The sequence below is a fragment of the Ursus arctos genome, unplaced genomic scaffold (assembly GCF_023065955.2).
Source record: "Ursus arctos isolate Adak ecotype North America unplaced genomic scaffold, UrsArc2.0 scaffold_10, whole genome shotgun sequence".
NCBI lineage: Eukaryota > Metazoa > Chordata > Mammalia > Carnivora > Ursidae > Ursus > Ursus arctos.
Window position 1 is genome coordinate 50,654,858 of NW_026622764.1, and position 26,933 is coordinate 50,681,790.

The 26,933-nt window shown below is 37.6% G+C and overlaps 1 protein-coding gene across 5 annotated transcripts in view; it reads left to right on the forward strand.

Annotated features, from left to right (window-relative positions):
- Positions 1–26,452, forward strand: part of DGKH (diacylglycerol kinase eta) — a 168,455-nt gene extending 142,003 nt beyond the window's left edge. The window contains exons 26-32 of one of the 5 annotated variants that reach the window (XR_007188901.2): positions 3,104–3,209; positions 4,259–4,351; positions 6,801–6,920; positions 7,266–7,374; positions 8,871–9,001; positions 13,837–14,063; positions 18,468–26,452. Coding sequence is in view for 2 of the 5 variants with exons in the window: in XM_057308381.1 (XP_057164364.1) it covers positions 3,104–3,209; positions 4,259–4,351; positions 6,801–6,920; positions 7,266–7,374; positions 8,871–9,001; positions 13,837–13,926 (649 nt within the window). In the remaining 3 variants the exon portion in view is untranslated. Of the gene's footprint in view, positions 1–3,103; positions 3,210–4,258; positions 4,352–6,800; positions 6,921–7,265; positions 7,375–8,870; positions 9,002–13,836; positions 15,236–18,467 lie in introns of those variants that run through there. The other 4 variants (XR_008957972.1, XR_008957974.1, XM_057308381.1 and 1 more) reach the window with 4 other exon arrangements.
- Positions 26,453–26,933: the final 481 nt, after the last annotated feature.

Genomic DNA, 26,933 nt, shown 5'->3' on the forward strand with positions numbered 1-26,933 from the left:
TTGTAGTAGACAGAAAGGGAAGAGATGAAAACATAAGTTTCAGGAGTATAACACAGATAAAAATCACTATGACCAGGAGTAAACTTTGTGGGGGAAGGGAGGACAACCATGGACAAGTTTCTTATCCCCTCTTCACTTAAATCTTCTCTACCAAATGGAGAGAATAAGAGCTAACTCTGTAAGTCACTGTGAAGGCTAAATGAGACCCACCGTGTAAAGAGCTTACTAGCACATCACGTCCACCGTGTAAAGAGCTTACTAGCACATCACGTCCGGCATATTTAGAGTTCTGTGAATGGTAGCTGTTATATTCTCACCACACCTCATCTGGTCACCGATAAAAATGTCAAAAAAGAAAAGAAGGAAAACCGAGCTCTTTAAATATTTGTTGGAAACCTAGAATGTACTAGATGTTAGAGATATAAGAGAAAAGATATGAACTCCCTACTGCTGGAGACCAACATTCAGAATTAGAATAAAGTGTGATAACTGCAAGATACTGAGTAGCTTAGAAGCAAGGTAAGAGAAAGAGTATGTAGTTAACTAAATGTAAGAACTGTATTATTGTACGTCTCAGCTTCTTATCCACAGAGAGATTCATCTTAGGGTACTATAAACAACTTCTGTGGACTCCAGTTTACAGTGGTTTTTTTTTTTTTTTTGCTTCTTTTCCAGCTTTATTGAGGAATAATTGACAAATAAAACCACTTATATATATATACAAGGTGTACACATGATAATTTGATATATGTGTACATTGTAAAACAATTACCATCATCAAGCTAATTAACAAATTATGGAAAAGAGTATGGAGGTTTTTCAGAAAATTAAAAATAGAACTGCAGCATTTTCTTGAAACCAAGATATACTTTCTATATTATCTCCCTTGAAATCAAATATACTTCCTAAATTAACTTCCTGTCAACTAACCAAATAACCTTATCAAAAAAAGGGAAGTGAAGTTTGGCTAGACTTGCTTTTGGTCAACCTAATTTTTTTTTTTTTTTTTTTTTTTTTTTTTGCAAAAGATGAAAATCAGGCTCACTCATCTATTTTCAGAACTTATTCATTCAGTATTCAACAAATAATTTCGCGTCTGTTCTGCCTGCCAACCACCACATTAAGCAGTAGGGATGCCAAAATGGCTGAGTTGTATTCCCTCTTCTTAATTTTGCTGGCAGGATAGTAGGAGGGAAAAGTGTGGCCAGGATGCCATCACAGGGCTCAGGGGGGCTCTGTGGATACACACAGGAGGCCAAGAAAGTAAGGGAGGGCTGCCTGGAAAAAATGATCTCTCAGCCAAGTCTTGATGGAAGAGTAAGAGAAGGAACATTCTAAACATGGGAACAAGCCTGGGCAGAGTCCCAGAGGAGTGTGAGTGAATAGTACTTTTAGGAAAGCTCAAGGAACCGGGGGTGGCATGGTAATGTGAGAGAGTAGGAAACGTGGATGGAGAAGGGAAGAGGGGCCAGATCTTACCAGGACATTTCTGGAAGCAATGCGTAGTATTGTTTGCCAGACAGCAAAGGAAGGTCAGGCTGAACACTCTTGGAATGGTCTTGATAGGGAGCGATGGATTGAGGAAAGAAGAAGAGAGACTTAAGATAGATTATGATCTAAAATTGCTGTATGGCCTGAATTAGGAGACAGGCCGACCCTCAGCTTCTAGTGAATGGCTGGATGGCTTGTGGAACCTTTGATGGAACCACAGGATTCAGGAGGGAAAGTAGATTTGAAAGGGAAAATGACAGGGTCCATGTTGGACCTCCAGAATTTAACTACATTAGAAATATCTAGAAGGAGGGGTGCCTGGGTGGCTCAGTCAGTTAAGCCTCTGAGTCTTGGTTTCAGTTCAGATCATGATCCGAGAGTCGTGAGATAGAGCCCCACGTCACACTCCGCGCTCAGCCAGGAGTCTGCTCGAAGATTCTCTCTCTGCCTCTGCACCACCCCCCACTCATGCTCACATACTCTCTCTCATGCTCTCTCTCTCTCAAATAAATAAATACATCTTTAAAGAAAAAAAAAGAAAAATATCTAGGAGGAAATTTTATTAAGCAATTGGAAATTTTGATCTGAAATTGATTATCTCTTTTCCTTTTTTTGAAAATTAGAATAACATTTACCCACCTCCATTCTTCCAATAAATCACCCATTCTTCATGATTTCTCAAGGTTATTAGTAGAGCTATTGCGATGACATTTGCAAATTCCTTTGTGGCTTGGATATCAATTGTATGATCTTTAAGAATTAAGCTCTCTTCCTTTACTCTTGATTCAACAATATAGGCCTAGTCTCTTTTTCTTGTTTTACCCTTTCTAGTGTGAAGATCATTCTCCTTGTAGATGTCAGAAGCAAAAAGGATTTGCACGGTTTTGCCTTCTTGCTCATCTGCAAACTTTACATCATTTTCTAGCAATTGGTGGAACTTTTCCTCTTTTTTCTTCTTTGGCCTTAGTGCCCTCCAGGATCCTGTCTGTTCAGGATATTCTTGAAGGTTTAGATTCCAGAGGACTGTGGCGCAACAGACTTTGAAGCTGATAGACATGGATTCAAATCCCGGCTCTATTACTTAATAGCTTTGTGTACATACCAAATCTCTCCGGCCCTCAAGGTCTGCATCTGTATAATCACAGCTACCTTTCACGTTGTGAATATTAGATTATGCAAAGCACTTAGTGTATAGATGATAAATACGGCAATGTTCTTTCGCCACTCTGTTTTATTTGTTCCTGGGTGACGTTTCAATGAATAAAAGGTTAAGTTTCTGCTCTCTACATTGGTGCCCCATCTCACTTGCCAATGATACTTCAAAATGAAGTGTTGGTATATTTTGTTCTTCCGAATAGTACCTCAATGTGTTTTTATCTGTGACTCTAAGCCTAACTTTTCCTATAAAGATTTTTGGTTTCGCATTCTTCGTTGCAGTGGGATTTGAATTTTATAAATCTACCCTTTGTTATCCCTAATCGAGCTGAACTCATTTAAAAATATTCCCTAATCTTTTTCATTTTGACTTGCCTCATTCTTCCATTTCTACACTTGAGAAAAATCGGCAATGCTCAATTTTTTTGTCGTTCATCTGCCTCATTTTCGCTTTCAGCATCTGTGACGCAGCCACGATCCATTGTCTGTTGGAGCAAGAACTGGCCCATGCTGTGAATGCGTGCTCGCACGCCCTGAATAAAGCCAACCCACGGTTCCCAGAGGTGAGGAGCTAATGGTAAATTCTCATTCCACAGATTGTTATGTATTGCACATATGTTTCGATGCTACCACATGTGCCCTGCCCTTTGAAAAAGCGTTAGACAGTCGATAAGAGTGTCTGCCAGAAGCTTACGATGAATTTGTGGCCACATTTTCTTTTTCTATTCCTGCCATTTTTCCATTCCATTCTATTCCTTTAAAGTCTCTTCATTTTTTCCCCATTTCTCTTTCAACCACTTGTCGCCTTGCCATCTTCCTTACACTCCTCCTTCGAGCTACCCACCATCCCTTCTTGTTCTTTCTTTCACCTTCTCCCCTGCACCTTGATGTGGGGCAAGCCTACATACCACGCGTTTTATTAGAGGGGTTCATTCATTGTCGAAGCTGTGTGCAGACGTTATCCTCCCTTCATTTTGTTCTTCGAAACTGGTAAAGTGGGTAAACTTCTTAATATAGATGGTGCGATTTTGTAACTTCTCTAATTTTTTTTAATGTAGGTGTTAAAAAAAGAAGGGGAAGAATACAATTCTCTTGAAATGTGGTACATGGTACAAGGCTATAGCATAGAGAAAACTGATAACATTATTTTATTCTTTTAATTATTCAATGAAAGTTACCTAAGTTGATAGATAAGTGTTAGTCCTCAGGGGAAAGTCTGAAAAACAGCCTGGTTGGAACTTCTGAGAGTGAAAGTCAGTGGATAGAAGTATGATCTGATAAAGCCCCTCTTAAGGCATCATTTTCTTTGACTGAACTGTTTTGCGGGGACATGTGTATGCTGCGAGCATCCCCGAGTTTGTAAGCAGGAGAGGTGGTCCCAAGTGTGTAACCATAGTCAGTGCATCCATTTGGTTCTGCGATGTAAGGATTAGAAGAAGTAACCATACGAACCATACGAGTGTGAAGTTGTTCAATTATAATAGAATTGGGGTAGAGTTGTACAAGTATGTGTGATGTGAATGGGAAGAATAAAATGTAAAGTATTTGCTGATGATTGAATCCCAACTTAATACAGAACTACTTGTCTTTGATGTCTTGTTTTTTTTTCTAGAGTCTTACGAGAGACACTGCCACTGAAATAGCGATCAATGTGAAGGCCCTATATAATGAAACAGAATCTTTGCTAGTGGGCAGGGTTCCTTTGGTAAGGAACAGATGATGGGTAACACGAGAATGACGATCCATGTGCGGGCCTCGGCTTTACTAGGGAGCATGCATTCATTCCTCAGATTCTAACGCAGAAGCAGCCTCCTGGCCTCCATCCGTAGAGCTTCCCTTTTTCCTGGCTTTTGCCTTCAAGAAAATGCGTGGCTACACCGGGGGGTTAGGATTCGGGCTAACGGGAGTAGAAGTTCCCTCTCACAGAGGCCATCAGGTTTTTATGCAGCAGTACTGTTCTCCCCAGTCGGCTTCGGCTTCGAGAGACTTGAGTCTAGGTACTCATTACTTCCTAACTGCAGAAAAATAGAGGAAATTGTCGGGTTTTGTTCCCAAAATTAACATTTGAAATATGATGGGTATGGTTTTTAGATTCAATTAAAGGGCAGCACTTCCTAGACTTGATGTTTCAAAGACTAAATTCAAGAACTAGCCGTATCTCCAGATTAACTCAGATTGGTGCTGGAAAGGAAGTTTCGGGCAGGTCTGAATCTGACCACAGCCCGTGGACCTCAAGCAGAAGTGCTGGAAGTGCACAGATGTCCTATTTTGTTTGCCCGGAGTCTGCCTTGTCTGCCTTTTTAGTCTCTCACCGATGTCAAACGTTCTAGAATATTGGGTCTTCTCGCCACCTAGTGTTCGACTGTGAATACACAGGCTCTGCTGTAACTGTGTAGAAAGCCTGATGCATTATGATGCATTAGCTGTTTTTTTCCTTCCTTGTCAGGATTCTGATGAACTGACCCGTGATGATCTTAAAACATTTTTCTTGACTATAATTTTATCTCTTGCTTTGGAAAATAGACACTTACATTAAAGTGATAGTAAAAGTCATAGTATCCAACATAGTTATTAGCCAGAGTCTTCTTGTTTCTCTTCTAAAATTAGTCCAGTGAAACCCAGGAGCTGTGGCTTTGGTCCCAATTTTTAGGTGAAGGACATGTGTTTTTTGTCTTATTTGAAATATAAAAGATAACTCCTGACTGACAACAGCTAGAAGCGTAACTTGTTCTGTATTAGCTCTCTACACTGAAAGCGCCCACTGAGTGTTAGTTGGTTAATATTTACCAGTTACATTATGTTTATATAGGAGGACCACCCACACAGACTTTTAATCATTTCGACCTACTTCTGTCACTGTCAAATATGGGTGTTTGGTTTAAAACATATACCAGTGAATCTTTTCAAAACCTTTGACTATATTGACCTCAAAATATGGCGTCAATCATATTCAAGATCAGCTAAGATTTATACTTTATTCTGTTTCTAGAATGGATATGCAATACCATTTTATCAATTTTATAAGGCGTATATTCTTAGACTCAAAGGTAAATTTTACATGACAAGGTGGCGAATCTCCATATTTTTATTAATTACTAGAAATGGTAGATACCTTGAATAACCGAGGAGAAAAAAGAATGACCATAATAAATAACAGTAACAATTTCGCTGAAGTTCCAGTTTAAAATTCTGCAAACCTAGACATAGATCCTCTCCAATTTATGAAAGGATCGATTCGCTGGAATAGGCCTTAGAAATAATCTAGTCACTTTCTACTATTTATTAAGGAAGAAACTAAGACTCCTACCCTCAGTCAGCCCTCCCGTGGTTGCATAGTTAGTCACAAAGCCAGGACCAGCAGACAGTCACCTCCCTTCCTGTTCTACACATAACAGTGTTTGTTTCACCTTTACTATGGAATTTCTAAGTACTTTTTAATAGCTGCCTCGAATAAGTGGATAATAAGTGACTGGTTAAATTTTCTTTAAGGTTTCCAAACCCTCTTCCAGATTTCAAACCATGGAGCGTTTTGCTTTGGCCCTGATTTTTACAATAGCTTTTCTTCACAAATTTTTCTGAGATACATGGGGGTTTTTTTCCCCTTAAAGTTATTATTTTAATTCTCCAGGAGATTTCTGTGCCAAGCAGTTCTTATGATGTGACATGTTTTTGAACAATTTTTAAAAGAGTGTTATTTGCTTACATAGCAGCCTCTGGAAATGGGAAGGATTTTTGCCGAAAAGAAGTAGAATAGGGAGATTACTTACTAGCAACCAGATGGAGTGGGTGGATGGATGCACGGATCGGAAGGGACGGAGAGAGGGAAGAATTTACCCAAAAAAATAATAATAATAACAATAAAATAAAACCACCAAAAGCTATACTTTTTTTCTGTGACGTTATTAAAGTCACAGTAGCCACTTATGATTACCTTTGGGAAGTACGGATAAATCTAACCAGATTTTTTTAAATGAGTTCAATGTAAAATAATCTTTTTTTTTCTATATTCCTTTATCATACCAACAACAATGACCTAGCCTAAGCCTAAATAAGAGATGAGGATGTTCGTTGTCAAAGTAAAATGAATTTCTTCCGTTGGAGATCGGTCACTGAGCCTTGTTTTATTTTGTGGTTTTCAATCCGCTGACAAACAGCAGTTAGAGTCCCCGCACGAGGAGCGCGTGTCTGACGCTTTGCACTGTGTGGAGGTGGAGCTGCAGAAGTTAACGGAGATCCCTTGGCTTTACTACATCTTACACCCAAACGAAGATGAGGTACGTGACATGCGGCCCGTTTCTTCATATGTGTAGACTTCAGGACGGTAGAATTTGAACCCGTCTTTTGAAAAAGAGATATTCAAGGGAGAAGAAATTTTGAGTACTACTGTCACATGTGCTGCCCTTGAACAAGCAAGCAAAGGCTTTTATGGGAACGGAGGGATCTTGCAGGAATCAGGACATTTTCAGGAGTACATGGCATCATGCTGTTTAATTTTTAACAAGTCACCACTTCAACAGTGTGTTGTGTTTATAACCTATTCCTGCGTTGGCTTTAAGATCGCAGTGAGTTTTTCTTCTCTTTGTGTCCTGAGCAAATTCTTTCTTGCCCCACTCGACCAGGAGCCCCCCATGGATTGCACCAAGAGAAACAGCCGAAGCACAGTCTTTCGTATCGTGCCAAAATTTAAAAAGGAAAAGGTTCAGAAGCAGAAGACAAGTTCACAGCCTGGTAGGTGATCCGCCCCAGAAGGGAAAGTATAACACTGTGGAAAAGATAACTTATTAAAGTGATGTCATCGAGGTGATAAAAATGTTCTGGAATTATTTGTGGTGACCCCTGCAACATTATGAAGGTACTAAATGCCACTGAATTGTACGCCATAGAACAGTTAAAATGGTGAATTTTATTTTATGTTCATTTTACCACAATAAAGCAAATCATATCACACCTAAAGTAAGTCCCCCAAACAGTACGAGTCTGTGGCAGGGAAGCCACAAGAAAATGAGGTGGTTGCTGATTTGCTTCTACTCTGTTCCGTGGACGTCGGTGCCTCTGTTTAGATGGTCCTGTGTCTTGCCTAACAACCATTCAAGGCATCGGTGTATAACTTGTTTTTCTTCTTCAAATTTCGAAGTCTAGATCCCTTTGATTAATGGAATGTAGAAAGTGTCATTTACTCCTTTAATTTGCTAAATAGATTTTCCACCTAAAGTTACGCATGCATTGTCTTTCTCCTGTTCCAAGGACTTATGCACCGTTTCAGGCCCTCAGTCATGACAGCCTACGGTGACACTTGCATTCTCAAGCGAAGATTCAACTGTCTGTGGTGGTGTTTGTCCCGCTGCCTTTCCCCTTAGAAATTAATTCTAATGCTGCCGTGGTGCTGAGGCACCTCCAAGCTCTGTGTAGACGGCAGTAGGGCCCTTTCACAACCAGATCATTTTATGATCCTTCCAAGTGAGCTGTCTCCTTTTAAAAAGTGATATATGACCTGGTTTTTGACAATTGTAGAGCAGCTCTTGAAGGGCATTTTAAAACCAAATATGGCAAATAAATAAATTTGAATTAAGCTAATCAATGCCAAATGAAATGTACAAACTAATGATGATACGTATTGAAAAATAACAGTCCAACTCATCTTAACAGTATTGACAGTTTTCAGAGGACATTAATGTGAGCTAACAACACATTTAGTGCTATCATTGTCAATAATTACAATTACGAATAGTAATAATATCGATAAAGGTTCATTTGAATTCAGCCAGACCTGGAGCCGACGTCTGTGTAAAACTCAGAAGCCCATGTCAAGTTTTCAGTTTTCATTAGCACTTGTAGCTAATTCAATTATAACTAGTTTCATATACGGTCTTAAGGAAATCATCAGAGTTTATTTGGATCTTGGACTACGGATCCTAATCCTGAGAAATACATCTTTTATTTAGATTGTGTGGTTTGGGTGGCTTGGAGGGGAAATTGACTAAAGCTAAAGACGCTGGTGCACAACAGTGAATGTCTTTGCACAGTCAGATCTCTGTGTTGAGCAAGAGTCTGTAACCTGCATGGGGGAACACGTGAAATTGGAGTTTTGTCGAAACAACACCTTTAACCTTTCCCTTTGCTAGCACTGCCGCTGTACTCTGTTTTGCATCTTCTTTGGCCAATCTTTGCTTTGTAATGCATTGAGCATGTAGAAATTAAGGGGGTTTTGCTCTTAACTTTGGTAGTTCAAAAGTGGGGCACAGAGGAAGTTGCTGCTTGGCTGGATCTGCTCAATTTGGGAGAGTACAAAGAAATCTTCATCCGTCATGACATCAGAGGGGCTGAACTTTTGCATCTGGAAAGGCGAGATCTTAAGGTATTTCCTTTGTGCTACTCTTCTGCTTTTGAAAATTTCCCGGCAAAACAGAATCCTCTCTCCTGCACTTCCTTTGTTATATGCTTATAGCTTGGCTCATGTCCTGCAAACATGCAGTAATCTAATATGCATTGTCCTGTGGTCGGAGTTCCATGTATGCTTTTTAAACAAGAATGTCAGCAATATTGTCCTGTCAAGTATCATTCTCTGATTATTATAGCTAAAGCTTAGCATGAAGTTAATAATTTTTTTCTCTGCATCCGTTGGTATGGCTGTCCTCTGCTATTATTTCCAAATAGCTCATGTTTTCATCAGCTCTTTTTATTGAATCAGCATGAAAGGTGATCACTGTTGCTGAAAATGACTAAAATCTAATGAAAGGTTAACAACTAAAAATTCGTTCAAAATACCAATAACAAAGTCTTCCTAATATGTGGAACTAGATAAGAAACTTACAACCATGGCGTCTGAGAGTCCTATGATTTTGTTGTGTTTCTGACTGCCCTTTTCAGAGCTCACGTGAACAACTAGACCAGTAAATTCAAATACCCTCTCTGTGACTTTCTGTTATGATGGTATTATTCTCAAAAAGAAATTTATTATTTTCTTTAGTAATGAAGTAAAAACGACGCTTCACTTTTGCTAGAATGCAGCTTGGAGCCTATTGGTCATTTATTTCAGAGAAAAAATCATGAGTTCATGGTTTGCAGCAATTCTCTTTTATTTTTTGGGTGGAGACTGGGCGTGGCCGAAGTAGACTGTTCTATCTCAAGGTTACGAGGAGAGTTTCGTCAAGTTGGATTTTCTTACCAAACACAGCCATTTAAAAATTCCAAGATTGAGTAATAAGCAAGTGACAAAGCCTTTAACATATGTCGGAGTGATCTCTTTCCTGTAGACCAAGTTCCGAATTGCATAGGATTAAGATACAGTGAATTCCTAACAAATTCATGAACTGTTGTGCCTTTATCTACGAATATGTTAGCAGAGATCTTTGAACAAGTAGTGGATAAGATGTAGTATTCTGTAAAGCAGAGGCATACAGGTTTAGCACATGAAAAGTGGACACCACATCTACCTAAACATCTTTAACCCGAGTAATAAAATAATAGATTAGTCAATTACCACAATTGAAAGTCCTAAATCTGGAAAATAGCAAAATACACGGGGTTAGAGTTCTTAGAGTAAAGGTTGACTTCAACACTTGGAATGAGTGCACAAAAAAATAAACGTAGGGGATCGTTATGTCCAACATATTTATGCAGCTGCTTATATCCTTGGCAGGCAGGAATATTTATTGAATAGCTACTGATTGATATATTATGCCAGCCTTTCTAGGAGCTTCTATTTCATTTACCATGAATAAGCATAAATTCAAGGAAAAGACTGAATGTATGTGTATATATAAATATGTATGTATATGATATATATGTACATGCAACCCTAAACATACAGATACACACACACAAGGAGTAAAGCACATATTTGCAGAATGGAAAAACAAAGCTCATACGCATACGCGTTCAAGGGTAGAGTGATAGGACTTGGCTGGAAGAAAGTATGAGTAAAAAGGAAACGGTTAAGAATTATTTTTGTAAACTTTCTCTTCAGCTTTATAGTGGGACTTTTTGTTCTGCTTTGTTTTTATTTTTAATGCAAATTACATCCTTTCCCTTAAAACTTTTCTTTCAGAAATTTGCATTGACGTAGCCCTTTTTAACTCTTTTGGTTCTAAACCGGGGTATGGGGGAATGAAAAAAAGGAAAATAATTTTTTGGAAAGAGCCTGCCTATGGAACAAAGCCATGAAGGCAGCAAATGAGCTCCCCTTGCTCTCTGATTGTAGCTGTGAAGGGGCTACAATCAGAGGCCAGCAAACTCTTCAGAATAAAGTCTTTAAGTATTGCTAAAGGATCACCTAACTCCCTGGGTGATCTTATCCGTTCCCATTGCTGCCAATATGGGCCATGATTATGTCCGTGGTTCACAGGTCTTTACCTCTAGCCCTGACCACATTTGGGAGCTTTAGGATTTCATCACCAACTCTACTTGATAGTTGCCTATCACATGGGGGGGGGGGAGGTGTCAGTCTTAACATGTCAAAACCCAAACCTCTGTTCTGCTGATATCTTAGTAAAATCCCCCTTTCCCTCCAGGCACTTGAGATGGAGAAGCCCATGGTCATACTCAGCACCTTCCTCTTCCTTATCCTTGTCCCCTACCTCATTAAGCCCATCACCGAGCCAGGTTTCTGAACCCCATCCATTTTCTCTTTCTGCTTTCCACACTCCTACTGCATGCTAGGGCACCACTGGCCTGTGTGAGGCCAGAGTTCCTAACTGGCCTTTCTGCTGCTATCCTTGCTCTCTATAGCCCGTTACCCATACTGCAACCAGAGTGATCTCTTAGCATCAGATAGATCACCTTTCAGTGACTTCACACTTCTACTGGAATAAAGACTCTCATCTTTGCGAGGTCTACAAGATTCTGCCCATTTATGGAACCTGCTGTGGAATCACCGGTCCCTCATTGGGCTGTACCCCATCCGCCCTGGCCATATTCCATTTGCTTAAAAATACTAGACTCTTCCTCACCTTTAGAGGTGCACCCTACTACGGTATGCGTCTCCCACTACCCGTCACCTGGCTAACTTCTGCTCAGATCTTGGCTCAGGTGTTACTTTCTTATCAGCAAGACAACTAGAGGTAGCAATGCGACAGTGTGAAGGTGGGAAAGGAAAAAAATTTCTAAGGTGCTTTAGGAAATAAATAAACTGATTGCATTATTCTCCCTCCAGGAAGACAGTAGGCAAAAGTGAGGGGCACCAAAGACAATGGCAAAGACGCAATGGTTTTGTTTGTGTGGTTGGCTTTGGGTTTTTTTTTCCATTTGGAAAGTTGCATATGCGTGGTTAGAAAGATAACTGAATATCTACAAAGCATTTTAATGCAAAATTAAACCTGTTCATCCAAAGAAAGAAAAAGCCCATAATAAAGAATATGATAAAAATAAATTAAGAAAGATATAACAGATGTCACGGCATAACTTTATCACAGCCTAACTCCGAGAAGACATGAAGGTATTGAACTCAAGATAAAGAAAATATAGCAAGAAGTTAGTATAATTCCATGGAAAACATTCATCGCATTCCACCACAATGGTAATTCTGAGTATAGTCTACTTGTCCCAAAGAAGTTTTCATTCTTGAAAATACAACGTGCATATGGCCTGAAATAAAATATTTAATATTAAATGTATTTCTTAATCAGATAATTGTGTTATCACAAAGCTGAAAGAATATTAAAGTATCCCACTCAAATCATAGAATGTAAATGCAACTGTAAATGCATTTATATTTCAGAGTTAGGTAGCAGGTGCTGACTATCTTTCTTTAAGATTTGGCCTTGCTTTTAAGTTTACTATGTTAGCATACACTCAGGAAACATACAGTTGCCTTAAGACTGGTTATGAATGACCTGGTGTCCTATGAGAATATATTTTTAGGCTCAGTTGCATATTGAAAAAGTGTGACCCAGAAATTATCTCAGGCTTGACAAGAGCACTTGCTGTAGAGAGAGTATTTTCCAGAAATATTCAAAATTGTCAGTAGAAAAAAAGAATTGTCAGCAGCATCACTGCTATAGAATTCAAAGAGCCCATAAAGTATATGGAAGAGAGAGCACGTGTGTGTGCGCGTGCTTACAATCATCTCATCTATTTCATTTAAAGCTTAAAAATAAATAATGCTCTTAGCTTATGAAATAGAATGGATATTTGGAATCTTTATCATCTCAGACACATAATTTTGTGGTACCTTATAATCCTGTTTTCGAGGCTGCTTTGGAAGTCATCTTTTTACTAATTTTCAAATATTTCAAGCCCTCTGTTTTTTATCCAGAATTGGTTTGACTTCACATGTTAGCCAATTGATTGTGCCCATTACACTTAAAGAAGCGATAGGGTTCAGAGGCCTTCACCCTTTCTTTTAGTTTCTCTGGTAGTGAATATCATGGCTGTCTTCTATGCATTACCTTGATTCCTGCAACAAGTATTTATTGGCCGAGTGCCTGCTGTGCGCTATACGTTCTGGAATCACCCTCCATTTCTGAAAGCTACATATTGAGTTCTTGGCCCTTTAAAGGAAGACAGTTCTGTAAGAAACAAGGAGGGTTCTGAGGGAAAGGAGCCACAGGTATTCCGAGGAAAAGCATCGACCCACAGATAGCTATGTTGAAGTAATTTTTTATACTTCTGCTTTACAAAGTAGAAGGAATATTGAAACGGTCCACTCAAATCGAAGACTCTAAATGTAACCGTAAATGCATTTACATTCCAGATTTAGGTGGAGGCCACTGATCTCTGTCTTTAGGATTAGGCTTTACTTTTAAGTTTACTATTTTAGGAAGGAAGTGTATGGTTACCTTAAGACTACTTGCGGCTTGCCCTGATGTCTCACGTCACGTTTCTCAGAAATCCCAAAAGGACCTGTGTTTTAAAAAAGAAGAAGAAGGAGAAACTAATTTTGACTCTTGAAGAACCGCCATTGTGTACAATTTCTGAGAATGCCACATTTAAGAGTTTGTGGAGGATGTGATTTTTTTTTTTTAACTGGTTGGTAATTTTTCAATGTCAGGTTAGTTTTGCTTTATGAACTGATTTTCGTAGCTTATACTTCCTAAGTCATTGAATATAAACTAAACTAAATGAACTGAATACTAATTATACTATTTGCTAGTGAAAATTTTAATTTCCAGTTTTTTCTTGGCAGTAAACGTCTTTCTTTTCCTTCTCTTTCTTTCTACCTTTTCTTTTTTCTTTTTTCTTTTTTTTTTTTAGGACCTGGGGATAACGAAAGTGGGTCATATGAAGCGAATTCTCCAGGGAATTAAAGAGCTTGGAAGGAGCACTCCCCAGTCTGAGGTGTAATCATACTGGTGCTATTCCTTGGAAGGGATGGAATCGCTACTTAATACAAAGCTCTTAGAAGCACTTGCCTGTTTCTGTACTTTTCTGCCTAGAAAAGCGAGCACCACGGAAGCACCTCTATGGCTTGATATTTTGCTGTGGGTAAAAATTTTCATTTGAGGTATTAGAAAATATTTTTGTGCCAAAAAAAATACATTCCACAAAGCCATTTTCTTGACGTGTTCCAATATGCTCATTTTACTAAGAAGGTAGGAAGAGCCCGAGAAAATTGCATTGTCTGAAAGGTGGAAACATTGACTGTCCTTAAACCTGGTCAGATGGAATGTTCTTACTATGTGGCTAAAACTTCTTAGGTTTCATTATTGGAGGCATTGGCTTCTTCCTTAAAATCATTGGTTAGGAGACTAAGATATAAATTAGGTTGTGTTTTGAATGTGAGATGGGTGTCACCTCAGATTCCTAGCATTCAGTGGTCTGAGAATATGGTTGAAACCTCTCAAATATTACGAATGAATGCAAATCTTAATGCACGACATTCCTGCCTGAATGGTCTTTCTTTTTCTTGCATGTCACATGTAATATCATAAAACTTAGCTTTCACGTCAGTTTTAATGTAATTTAATTTATTACTACCGAACTTACCTTTCTGTTGTTGGTTCAAGGCACTTTTCTGTTCTTTGATGTGGGATTTTGGATAAATATTCTGTATGTAAGAATTTGTGAACATGTGTCTGTGCCATAATCAACAAATGATATACATTTTATGCAAGCCAATTTGATGTCACTCTGTTATCAACAGTAGACATGCACATTAAGAAAACCTCGGATATTTTTATAAAATTACGTGTTCTGTTGCCGAACAAAACTTACTATAGCTTCCCAAACCAAAATTCCCACATTTTGTTATTTTTTTTTTGTTTTCATTTAGTATTTATTTAATACTCTGTTTGCATTTATAATACAGTGGGCTGTTGACATCCAGGAGTTTCCCCAAGGTCTCAACTGGGATCTGTATACTGATTGGTCACCCAGACTTACCCACTATCTAGAGTGACTACTGACACAACTTCTCAACAAGAGATTTAAATTTTTGGATTTTTTCTGAAGGGCTTTATATTATTATTATTATCTCACTTAATTCTTGTATCAGGTAGATATTATTTTCCTTTTTCTAAACCACTATACTTCAGTGTAGCTTATTAGGAGTCAACATTACAAGTACCAAATCTTTGAAAGCCAAAGTCATACGTGTCAAAAAGTCACAAAAATATCCTTAAACAATATTTCTTTAGACATTCTATACCAAAAATTAATTATAATATTTAAAAATCTTCTATATAAGAGAAGAAAACAGGGTATTGACCCAGTGGTGACAATTTTCATGAAGTAGCCTTCTAATTAGGTGCTCAATAGATGTGCATACACACACATATACACATGCACTTCTACGTGTCTATACACATATACATGCACATTCACACTTACATGTGCGTACTCTTGAAATATACTCTCCTTGATATTTTCTAGACAATTATTTACCAAATGAGAAATATTAGTGGGAAAGCATTTAAAATGAACATTGTCAGACATATAATTTAATTATAGCAAAAGAGGTCGAATATTTGATACTTTATTCTTATTTATCAATTGGGTATTTAACTACTAGGAAAATCACAAAATTTGGATATCTTAAAAATAAATGAGCCTGATGGGTTCCTGACCAAATGTGTCTGACTATATATTTTACGTGTCTAAGTTGTGAATAAATAGAAATTTTCCAAAGGGAATTATATCAAGTAGCGTAAACGAGTCAAAAGCTACTCACTTAATATTGTAATGTTACCCACACTTAGGAAATCAAAGGGCTTCTTTTATAGTCCTCACCTCCCCAGCCTGCAAGGTATCCCGCTTTTCCAGGCATTTCCCTGTGAAATTAAGATAGAGAGGCCAGCGTCTTGGAACTCAACTGTGAGATCGCAGGTCCCTGTCCAGCCTCACCAAAAAAAGAAAGGTAGGAGCAAAGAGGCAAGGAGATATGTGTATATATATATATATATATATATATATATATATATATATAATATAATTAATTATATTAATATAAAACTCTGCATTGATTTTTCTTCACCCAAAATACCCCTCTGCCACTAGTAAGGATTTAAGCTCTTACATGTTCAGAATTTGTAAATTTTTTGTTAGATGTCGATCTTTTTACTCATAGGTGGTAACTCTTATCTATGCTGTAAAGCCTCCATTAATGGATTCCTTAGTTAACTAGAATTTTCTTGCAGATGGCTTTTGGATGAGGGAAATCCTTCAAAATGACAATTTTGGCATTCGTTGTTGTCGTTGTGAAATAAGAGCAATTATTCCTGTATGCTTCACCCGTGCATGGCTGTGTAGCACCCAAATGACCTTACTCACATCTGTTTGCCCAGATGGTGTCTTCAGAGCCTCCTCAGGCCCCTGTCAGCAGAGGAGCCAGCTTCTTATAGTAGATGGGGCTACTATATATATACTATATATAATAAAAAGTAGGAAGAGCTGCTCTCTGGAATCTGATCACAATCAGGGGAGTGCAGGTGGGACCTCGGTACCTTGATCCATTCATAAGCTGAGGTGAGAAGCTTAAACCTGCTCCCAATTGCCAGCTGTAATTGCACCCATTCCTCCCCGCTAGGCTCTCCCACACCTGGATAATTTGGGAGGGGTGAAGGGGAATCACAGCCCAGCCAACATCCATTCCCTTCCAGTCTTCTTTACCTAAGGAAGAACTTGCTTTATTTACATATATATACATATATATACATATGTATATGTATATATATGTATTTTTTTAAAGATTTTATTTTTAAGTAATCTCCACACCGAATGTGGGGCTTGAACTCACAACCCGAAGACCAAGAATCTTATGCTCTACTGACTGAGCCAGCCAGGAGTCCCAGAACTTGATTTTCAAGAAGGAAAGGGACGGGGTCAGAGCTAAGTAAAAATTTAAAGTACTACATTTTTCCCTTCTGTGTTACTCCACCTCCCTTTCTGAGTTCCCTCCTTCCCACCTCCTGGCTTCCATCTCCCACGTGGCTAGTACTGTGATGGCTGCTCAAATCCTCACTGCCTGTGCTGCCCTTTCTTCATCAACTCTCCCGCTACAAAGTGACGCCTTTCACCTCTCCCCACTTAAGTGCCCATTATGGGTCAACTAAGCAAAGTGTTAGGAAGAAAACAATTTAAAGAAACTAATTTTACAGTTTGTATTTTATAAAAGGCAACCTGCTAATCTAAATAAATTGGTGGGTTAGATAATTTGGGGACTGTGATATAGATTGCTCTGGCTGAGAAGAAATGACCTGTGAATGTCTAGACCTGTGCTGTCCAACATTATAGGGACTCCTCACATGTGGCTGTTTAAATTTACATTGATTTAATTACAAAGTTAGCTTCTCAAGTGCACGAGCCACATTTCAAGCGCTCAGTAATTATAGTAGACAGTACAGATGTTGAACATTTCCGTCCTGGACGGCACTGGTCTAGATCATTGTACTCAAATGTGGTCCATGGACCAGAAGCATCCATACCACCCGGGAGCTTATAGAAATGCAGAATCTCAGGTCCACTCCAGACCTACCAAATTTCAATCTTCCTTTTAAACAAGATTTGTCAGTGACTAGCATTGGCCTAGCCACATTTTATCCCTCCCAGATATTAGGGATTGGAGTTCTTCAAAAAGCCCTCAGAATAGCTCATTCCCCAACCCACCACTTCCTAGAAATCTCAGAAATGAGCTTTAACTCATTCATCACCCTCACTGAGTTTTCTTCTCAATGCTTATTCCTAACTCTGGTTCTAGATAAACCCTGCTTACCCAGGGGTTATATTTTGGTAGCTAAGATAAAACAGGAGATTGGCTGACCAACGCAGCTGGCCTCTCTCCAGCTCCCCACCTCATATCGAAGTCACTAACAATCCACACTTGCTCAATTTCTTGCTCATGTGACATTCTCATTTGTTCACAACTTAAGTCACAGGGAACATTTCAAAAGAATATGTACTGAGATAAGTAAAGACCGGGTCAGTCTCCTACAACTTGTACATTTCACTTTCTCTTATCACTAGATTATCTTGTTGACATAGTTCATGCTTGAGAATACAAACAGCACACACACATGAAATGAATCACTAGGCATGGAAAAAAAAAGAACCAAAATGACTCCAAGTAAACTGAATGTGTTATTAAAGCCCTCAAAGAAGGCGTGTTTTGCTGGACTTTGTTTTTCTTATTATGCCAACTTATCTTGATTTTTCAGATAGTTAATAATTCCTTAAAGTAGTGCCTGCAGTATATCATATTTTTGATCCTAAATACAAATTATTTAATTCTATAATAAGGTCTTTCCCAATGATTTATTGTCACTACTTCACTTAACCCTTTTTACATACTGATACCATTTACCAAAACATTACTGCCTGGAGATTCTTTAGCTAATTTTAAGGAATAAAGAGGACACTACTTTAGTCCTAATAGACATTATTTTTAACAGGATTCAAGAAAGAAAATATTCATGCAAAGCTATGACTTAGAAAATTACGGTGGAAACCTGTATATACATCATTTCTAGAGTAAATCATCTATTCTCTCAGGCTGGGCTGACAACACAATGGATTTCCATGTTATATAGATGCGAATTCTTCAAGGATATAGATTTTCACTAAGCTCCATAAACATTACATCTCTCATCCTTGACGTTTAGGATCTCTCCTGCCCTCTCCCTGAAGAATGAACTCATCCTGCATTTTCCAGATGCAAGTCGGGTAAAACAATGGGTTCAGAGTTTGATAATAATACAAGTGGCAGTTCTAAAACCAAGTTTTAAAAATCAGTTGGAAAGAGTGAACAGTGAAGATTCTTCAAATACTAACTATTGGTCAATGGAATAACCTCCCTGGCAGTTCCCATGGGGCTTGGCAGCCATGTGTCTCCCTCTCCGGCTTGCCCTCGCCAAGTGCCATGGGGCCTAGGACTTGTTTGTCTCTGCTGGGCATCTCCCCGGCGACTTCTGTGTGGCAGTCTGTGTCAGATGGTGATATGATGCCTTTGCAGTAGGATGCCTTCCTAAAAAAACAACCAAAACTTTAAAAAGGCAATGATTATTAGTTTTTTAATACCCAAAGCATTCTTTACCTTTATATTGCTTCTTTTTATTATTCTCTCCAAATTTCGTTTAGAGACATTTCTGTTAGCGGAAAAAACTATAAAGGTTTATCATTACAGAGAATAGAGAGATAAAAGACAGCTGGACTGTACCTATTTGTATACTTCTTTCGGTTATTTTCAGGAAAATAAGTTTAATAGTAACTGAAACTGCACTAAACTCAGTAACAATGTTTAAGATAAAAACCCATATTACTACTATAGATGAACAGACTGATTCCCCTTATGTAACTAAGATATTCTATGTACACATATTTATATCTTCTCTCTTAATTTTTGATGCACATCCAAGCTTATGTTGGAAAAACAGAAAACAAGCCACTACTTAAAAGCTATAAAAGCTCCACATAAAATATTTCATTTTAGCTACAAGTTATTCATTGCATAGGAATTTATAAATAGTCTGGATATTTCATAGGAACTGCATTTCAAGAGTAAATTAACCATATCTAAAAGAACATAGGGATACTTTTAAAATGCATTAAGATAAGTTCCATATTCAGTTGATGATGTCATTGAAGTAGGATAGTGCAGTTAGATAAACAAGCTAAAAAGAATATATTTTGTGGTCCTTACTGTTTGCACTATTGTTTACCACAGCTTAGCCATATCTATTTGTATATTCTAAGTATTAAGCTGATATGTGGCTAAAGATTTCTTACAGTTCTGGTAACTGGTAACTAGTGCTGTGAAAGATTTTGGTATTGTAACTTTCCCAGTTTTGTGAGTTATATATTGTATATTGAGATGACTAATAAATTGGAGTAATATATTTATCTAGAGCTGGGAAAATATGATAATTATTTTCAAATCTTCAAGTAAGTTGTATGGAATTTGTTTCTTCCTCTCAAGTGAGATAAAAGTCTCACTTTTATGTTAAAATGTCTATTTATACAACAGGTTTCTCCTTTTACTGGGTTTGTTAATTTTCTTATTCAAATTTTTCTTATCTTTTGATACCAAAATAATTATCATGCTGGTTATTCAAACTGCCAAGATGTATTTTAGTTTGCAGGAATTTTGGCAGACAAAATATTTAATAACAAACCAGCTTTGTATATTTTGTGGCTCTGGGGGCAAGAATTTTACCTTTGAATCTATGTGAGGCAGTGCTGATAGTAACAAAGTCAATGATAAGACAGTATTACCTGTGACGATCATCAGAAGGTTTTCTCAAGTTGTATAAATCAGTGCATTTATTTATTATGTTGTGAAATTTAATCTTTATACAAAATGCATATTCTAGCTCTTTTCTTTGTTACTGCTGTTGCTTAGAGTGTAATATGTCTGTTAATGATTTACTTACGTACTTGAAGTACTCATTTCTGTCAAACAGATGCCCAATGTTTTTCCTTGTTAAAAAAAAATGGTATCTTTTTTACCATCATCGATAACTAAATAGTAATAGGGATTTGTTAAAAAATAACTTGTATATTTAAAATAAATATGGAAAAGGGCATAGAGCCAAAATGAAATCACCAATATTAAGAATTTAATGTAACCAAGGGATTCACTGTGCTATATTTTCTCAATATATATTTTATCTCCAAGTCAGAACTTTTTTCTGTGATAAACTTTCTGTTTTTCTTGTAAAAGAGATCTCAGCAATTGTATGTCAATATAACACTCAACTGAACACTGAGATTCTTGAACCCCAAAAATATCACCTACTTTAGGGGCCAGCTTTAGATTCCAGGATGTGTATTTTTAATGCATGTTTGCGTTTGACTGGTCTACTTTACAGATAGTAACCTTGATGGATGATGCTTCATTTGTTTCTGTAAATTAAGTCATGGGATTTTAATGGAGTTCCAAGTTACTTTTGTTTAAAAAAGTATTTTTTGTTCAACTCTTTAAAAAACTAGAGATTTAAAACAAAATGGCATAACCTACCACAGAGAACAAAATAAGTGTTTTTGAGGAAGAAGAAAAATGTTCTGACTTAATGTGAGGCATTGCTGTGTACCAAAGAAATCGATTTAATAAGCCCTTAATTCAACCATTTTATTGTTTTACAGTGTGAACAAAAGGTGAATTGTGAACTGTTTAAGAACTAGAGTAGGAGTTTAAGAATTAATTTACTATAATTTTAAAGAGAGTTTTGTGTTAATTTTACTGTTGCACAATTACTAAAGGCAGGAAAAATATATGAGAAACATACTGAAATACGGAAACATTATAAAGGAAAGGAGCTTGAGCTGGTAATGTGGCAAAGATTTGGAAGTGAATAGTTGGAACATAGATGTCTTCCACCTTATATTATAGAAACGCAGAACATGTGTGAGACGTATGGTAGGCACAATACCACAAAAAACAAAAAAGTCATGCCGGTCAAGTCTCAGATTGGATCTTTGTGGTATCAGACTAGCCAGTGAGCTCAGGGCGCTCATTCTACGGTTGCAGTTAGAAGTCAATGAAGCAGGTCGTTTGGATGACGTCATCATTTGTGTTTAGTACATGACACAAAGGTCTGTGCTTTGTCAACTTCGTGATGGACAGAGGGAAGACGAGTCAGAAGGACTTAGCTAGTTCCTATGGAAGAGTACTGGCAAGTGTGGATCACACGGTACCGTGCAGACTAAAGAGATCTGCAGGAACTTGCTAAGCCTTGAGGTTTGTTCACAGTGATAGATTTTCCTTTCATTTGAAACAATGAAAGATTGTCAACATTTACAATATTTATAAATAGCTGAATTAGATGATTCTGGAGTTGGACATGTAGTTTAGATTTCTTTGCTTCTGTGACTGACTCTGGCACTGGCTCACTGTGTCTTTTCTACAAACTGTATGTTTTGGTGTTTCAACTGTCCCAATGAGAAATGGCACGCAATATTATCAATTATAAGTACGTCGTAATTTTTCTTTTACAGCAGAAATTATGAAAGTGTGAATCATACTTAAATTTACCGATTCTTTCCTGCTGTCGTTTGATATACAAAGAAAGACTTCCAAAACCATAGCACGAAAATTCAAAGTCCAAACTAATATCCCTGATGTTCAGTTTGAAAGGAGAGTGAGGTTACATAATACTATCTGTACCGGAGGAGGTTATGGGTATTTTCATCTATGTACTACAGGCTCGTATTATTCATTCACTCCCACTTCTAAAATCTTCAGAGTAATTTTGTTTTTTCTACACTCACCCCAAACAACCATTAATAGTAGCATATAGATACATTAAAAAAAAAATCATGATCTTCATGTCTTTTCTTAGATTAACTCCCCAAAGAGGAAAATGTCTCCTTCAATCAGTGGTTACAAAAATGAAATAACGGGACTTTAATTTGTTTAATCCCGTGATGTGACTTACTCTCTGTGCTAAGTGAATCCTGAGTGCTCGCCCTGCTGTTTGATCTGAGGCTGGATCACTAGCTTCATTGCCTGGCTGTGGAATGATGCTCCCTCATGCGAAGGACCTTCCCTACTTCCTGTAAAGAAACTAAACTAGAGATTGTTGTCATTGTTACTGTAACGGAAATCCGAGTACAGTTAGGGGGAAAAATTAGAATAGCCTTGTTAAAATCATTAAATATAGGTGAGGGTAAACGAATATTGACTTTTATTTTTACCTGACTTTTGAATTCGGTCACTGATATTTAAAAATTTTGTTCCTCCATCTGGCATTTATAATGGCATACTATGATAACTTGGAGCTCCTCCTATCCCCTCCCCCTAAAAATGTTGACATGATGAGCAGGCGTAAGCTGCATGATAGAAGGAAAAGCTGGAATCAGAACTCCTCTGCGTGGGATTTTGATCCGTCTTAATGATACAACCTAGTTTGCAAGAAGACGGGTCTCTAAATGGTGATCCCAGAAGGATTTGGTACGGTGACAGGAAGAAATTCTTTTTCTGTATTTGCTTCTCACGATGACCTGGTATACAGATGACCCTCGTATAATTAAAGTAATTATAACTTTTATTAGAACCTACCGTGTTTACAAATCTCAGTTGTGCAGCAGCTTTTAATCTACATAATGATGAGGTGGGGAGAATTGCAAACTTGAGCAGCTCTTTTGTTTCCTTCTTCTACTTGAAAAGCTTTCAGAAAGCTTTGGAGAGATGACACAGTTTTCATAGCGACATGACGTGGTTATGTCTCTGCCAAGAAACTCATAAACTGAAATATGGAACAAACCCGTTGCTTCACCCCAGTCTTGGTTTTGGACTGTATAAGCAAAAGCATTTCATACATTCAAGTTTTCTCAGTGTTTATGCAGTTGCATATTTCATATTTTGTCCATCTCAAAAGTTGAATTGACGTTTTAAATTCTATTTCTAATTGCAGTGAAGCGACAGTCCCATTGCCTTTGCCCTCTCTCGGTACAAACCTTCGTGATTTTTCTCTCTTGTGCTTTTGCCATAGTTTTTCAGCAACCAGTTTTCCTATATATGTTTTCTCCTACCTCTAGGTCATCTTCTACATGGTCGACCGAGTGATCTTTCTAAAACACACATTTGCTTTGTCATTCCTTTGCTGAAAATTCTTACACAGGTTCTCCTTCTGGCAGAGCAACCTAACTCTTTAGCGAGGCGGAATAGGGGCTCTCTGGCTTTGCCTCGTCCCACCCTTTTTAGCATCCTCAGCCACCCTTTCCTCTAGAGATCTTTTGTAAGTCAGCAGTTTGGAGCGACTCCCAATTCATTGCCTTGGCCTCATCACTTGCCAGAGATCAACGCTTTCAAAACTCAGTCCAGATTTAACTTTCTGTGAACTTTTACCTGACTTCCCCGGCCGGAGTTAAGTATTTCGTCCATTCTCCGTAACATCGTGAAACTTTCTCTGTTAAAATAACATCACATTCAATAATATATATATGCCTGCCTTTCTCCCCCACCCCCTGAATTTCTCTCTTTATAGTCTCAGCGTGGAGCTCGCACGTAATCGGACTTCAGTAAATGTTTTTGAGGGACTGACAGTAATAGAGCCCCTGAACTTCTTTGTATTTTTATACTTTCACAGATGAAAGCTTAGACTTTCCTGAGTCACGTGAGGGGTGTGTGCGTTCAGGACCAGGTGAGCACGCGGGCACTCTGGGCGAGCCAACAGAGGGTGAACAGCAAGGGAGAGAGATTGTTGGGAAGAGGATAATCGTTTGTTAGCTTTAAGTCAGAAAAATGAGGCTTACAAAATTTTCACATAACTGTCAAATTCTTGTTTATAATTCATAAATATGCCCTAAAGATTACCTCTCTCCTTTGCAGACACATTCAGTGTACACAATTATTTAAAACACATACATTGATCACCTACACAAAATAAGATTTAAGAAAGAATCAAAAACAATAATGAAGTGAAATTTTCTCAAAAGTAAGAGTCAGTCAGAGATATAGACTGAATTTGTGTGATTTCAGGTCATTTATAGCTAATGATTATTTCATTTTTTTATGATGCAAATATAAGACAGCTTGTCTGTACTGTTATCACCCCTTATAGAACATAAAGACTAAAATCTAGTACCTACCAGTTTGTTTTTCTTTTATGATTCTATAAAACCTTCCGCCATGTTCCCAAATCATGATAAAGGTCAACACAAAAAGTTCTTCGTAGTTAATAATTTCTAAAATTAAATAGTAATAAAAAATACAAGTCATTAAATTAAATGCCTTCTTCCTTTGCTCACTTGAGAGACATTTTTCAACCTGCTTTATACTGGGCACTTAATTAGATGCTGGGAATACAGTAAAATCATTTGTCTTCAGAATTATTTTCTACAGCCTAAGAAATTGGGCGGACAGGTTTTAAACCAAATATTTCTCAGGTGATTTCAGTGTAGGCTTGTTCCCCCCCGAAAATTAATCAAATTCTATGTCGTAAAGAATTATTCCCATTTTTATGTCCAGTTTTTATAGAGCCACCAATAATGTTTGACTGTCACTTGTCAAGTACATCTTTCATCCATCAGTAGAACCCCATTTCCACAACCATATGTGCTCTGTGTGGTCCAAGAGACTAATAGATCTGTCGATCAAGGGTTAAATTTCCAGTCCATTTTAGGAAGGCATATATCCCTATTAATGCCACATACACCAAAATATATGAGGTATGCATTGTAAACCCGCAGCACAGCAGAGGGAAAAAATTATACAATTATGCTTTCTGGTATACTTCAAAGACTCTGTTTGAAGTTATGGGTTGATATTTTCACCTCAAGTATTTTTAATGGGGAGTAGGGAGTAATAATATTTAGCAGGTAGCATACTTATCTGAGCATACAGTAAATATATTACTAGTATTTATATGCCACAGTGCACTGATATAGATGAAAGAAAACAAAAACATTTGAGTGATAAACAATTAACTTCTCTGAATATTTATTGATGATTAGGCAATAGGGTTCCTTTATGGGAAGGAAAAATGCTTTATCTTTACTGTCAGTAAGTATGGAAAAAACCTTACTTGTATGTATATTTACATTTTGATAGGCATATTTTGAAGTCTTTCTTTCCCATCACTATAAAGTATCAACCATTTCTTTGTTCTCTAGCAAAAGGAAATTCTTAGTTTGATACAACTTTACTCTTTGTTCGATATTGTAAAAGGTCCTCAAAAGAAGGAGGCTCAGAAGGCTGGGCACTTATTTTACCTTTCAATGAAGATAATCAGTAATTACTTGCCTCCTATTTACCATCATGTTGAAAACCTAGCAGTATAGCTCCTGTTGTCCCTTACATTTCAAAAGATAGTTTTAATCTAGCCTTTACCATATTATTTATAGTTAAGAATTTACTACATTTTGGTAGTCTGTTTTGAAACTTTTCCTTGTATCTGAAAGATGCAGATCATGTCTATTTATTACACAATGGGCTCTGTTTGCTGCAGAAAAGAGTGAAACTTTTAACTGCTTAGCACACTTGCCAGTGAAATATACCTGACAGAGCAGAGGTTATAACTTTGGCTCTAATTACTTTTAATAATGGTAAGAAAATGTGTTTTGTTTGTTTACATGCTGTTTACAATGGCATAATTTTTTAAATATATACAATTGAGATATTTATTGCATACTATTTTAAAGATGTTTTATGTGTTTTCACCTTTGGAATATATTGTTACAGTTACTTATACAGATAATTTGGGTGGCTTTGTTAATGTAGCTAGTAATTTTTATGACTACTAAGTGACCAGTTTTCCGTGCCTTTTATTGTGGGATGCATGACTATGTATTTATTGTACGGAAGTCACTGATGTGTGTATTTTTGTACTTTGCTGAGAGTAATGGTTGATCTCGATGTACGTGATGAGGAGAGATGCCTTTCCCAAAGGGCACTGCCTTGAGATCGTCCTTCTCAAATAAAAAGAATCCATTTGGAAAATGTGTGAAGCCCTTTCTTTCTGGTGGGAAATCTTACTTTTTTTAATTGAACTTTTTATTTGGGGATCATTGTAGATTCACATATATTTGTATGAAATAATACGAAGAGAGATCCTGTGTCCCTTTTACCCATTTCCTCCCCATGATAGCATCCGGCAAACTGATGGTACAATATCACAACCAGGATGTTGACATTGACAGAGTCCAGATGCTGGACAGTTCTTTCACTCCAAAGCCGCGCAAGGATCCCTCGGGTTGCCCTTTGCAGTCACACCTACTTCCCTCCTGCCTCTGTCCTCTCCTCAAGCCTAGCAACCACTCGACTCTCTCCACTTCTGTAATTTTGTCATCTCACGTTATATTAATGGAATCATACAGTATATGACTTTTTTTTCCACTCAGCCTAATTCCCTGGAGATTCATCCAAATTGTCGTGTGGAACGATGATAGTTCAGTTCTTTTGTTGCTGAGTAATAACCATG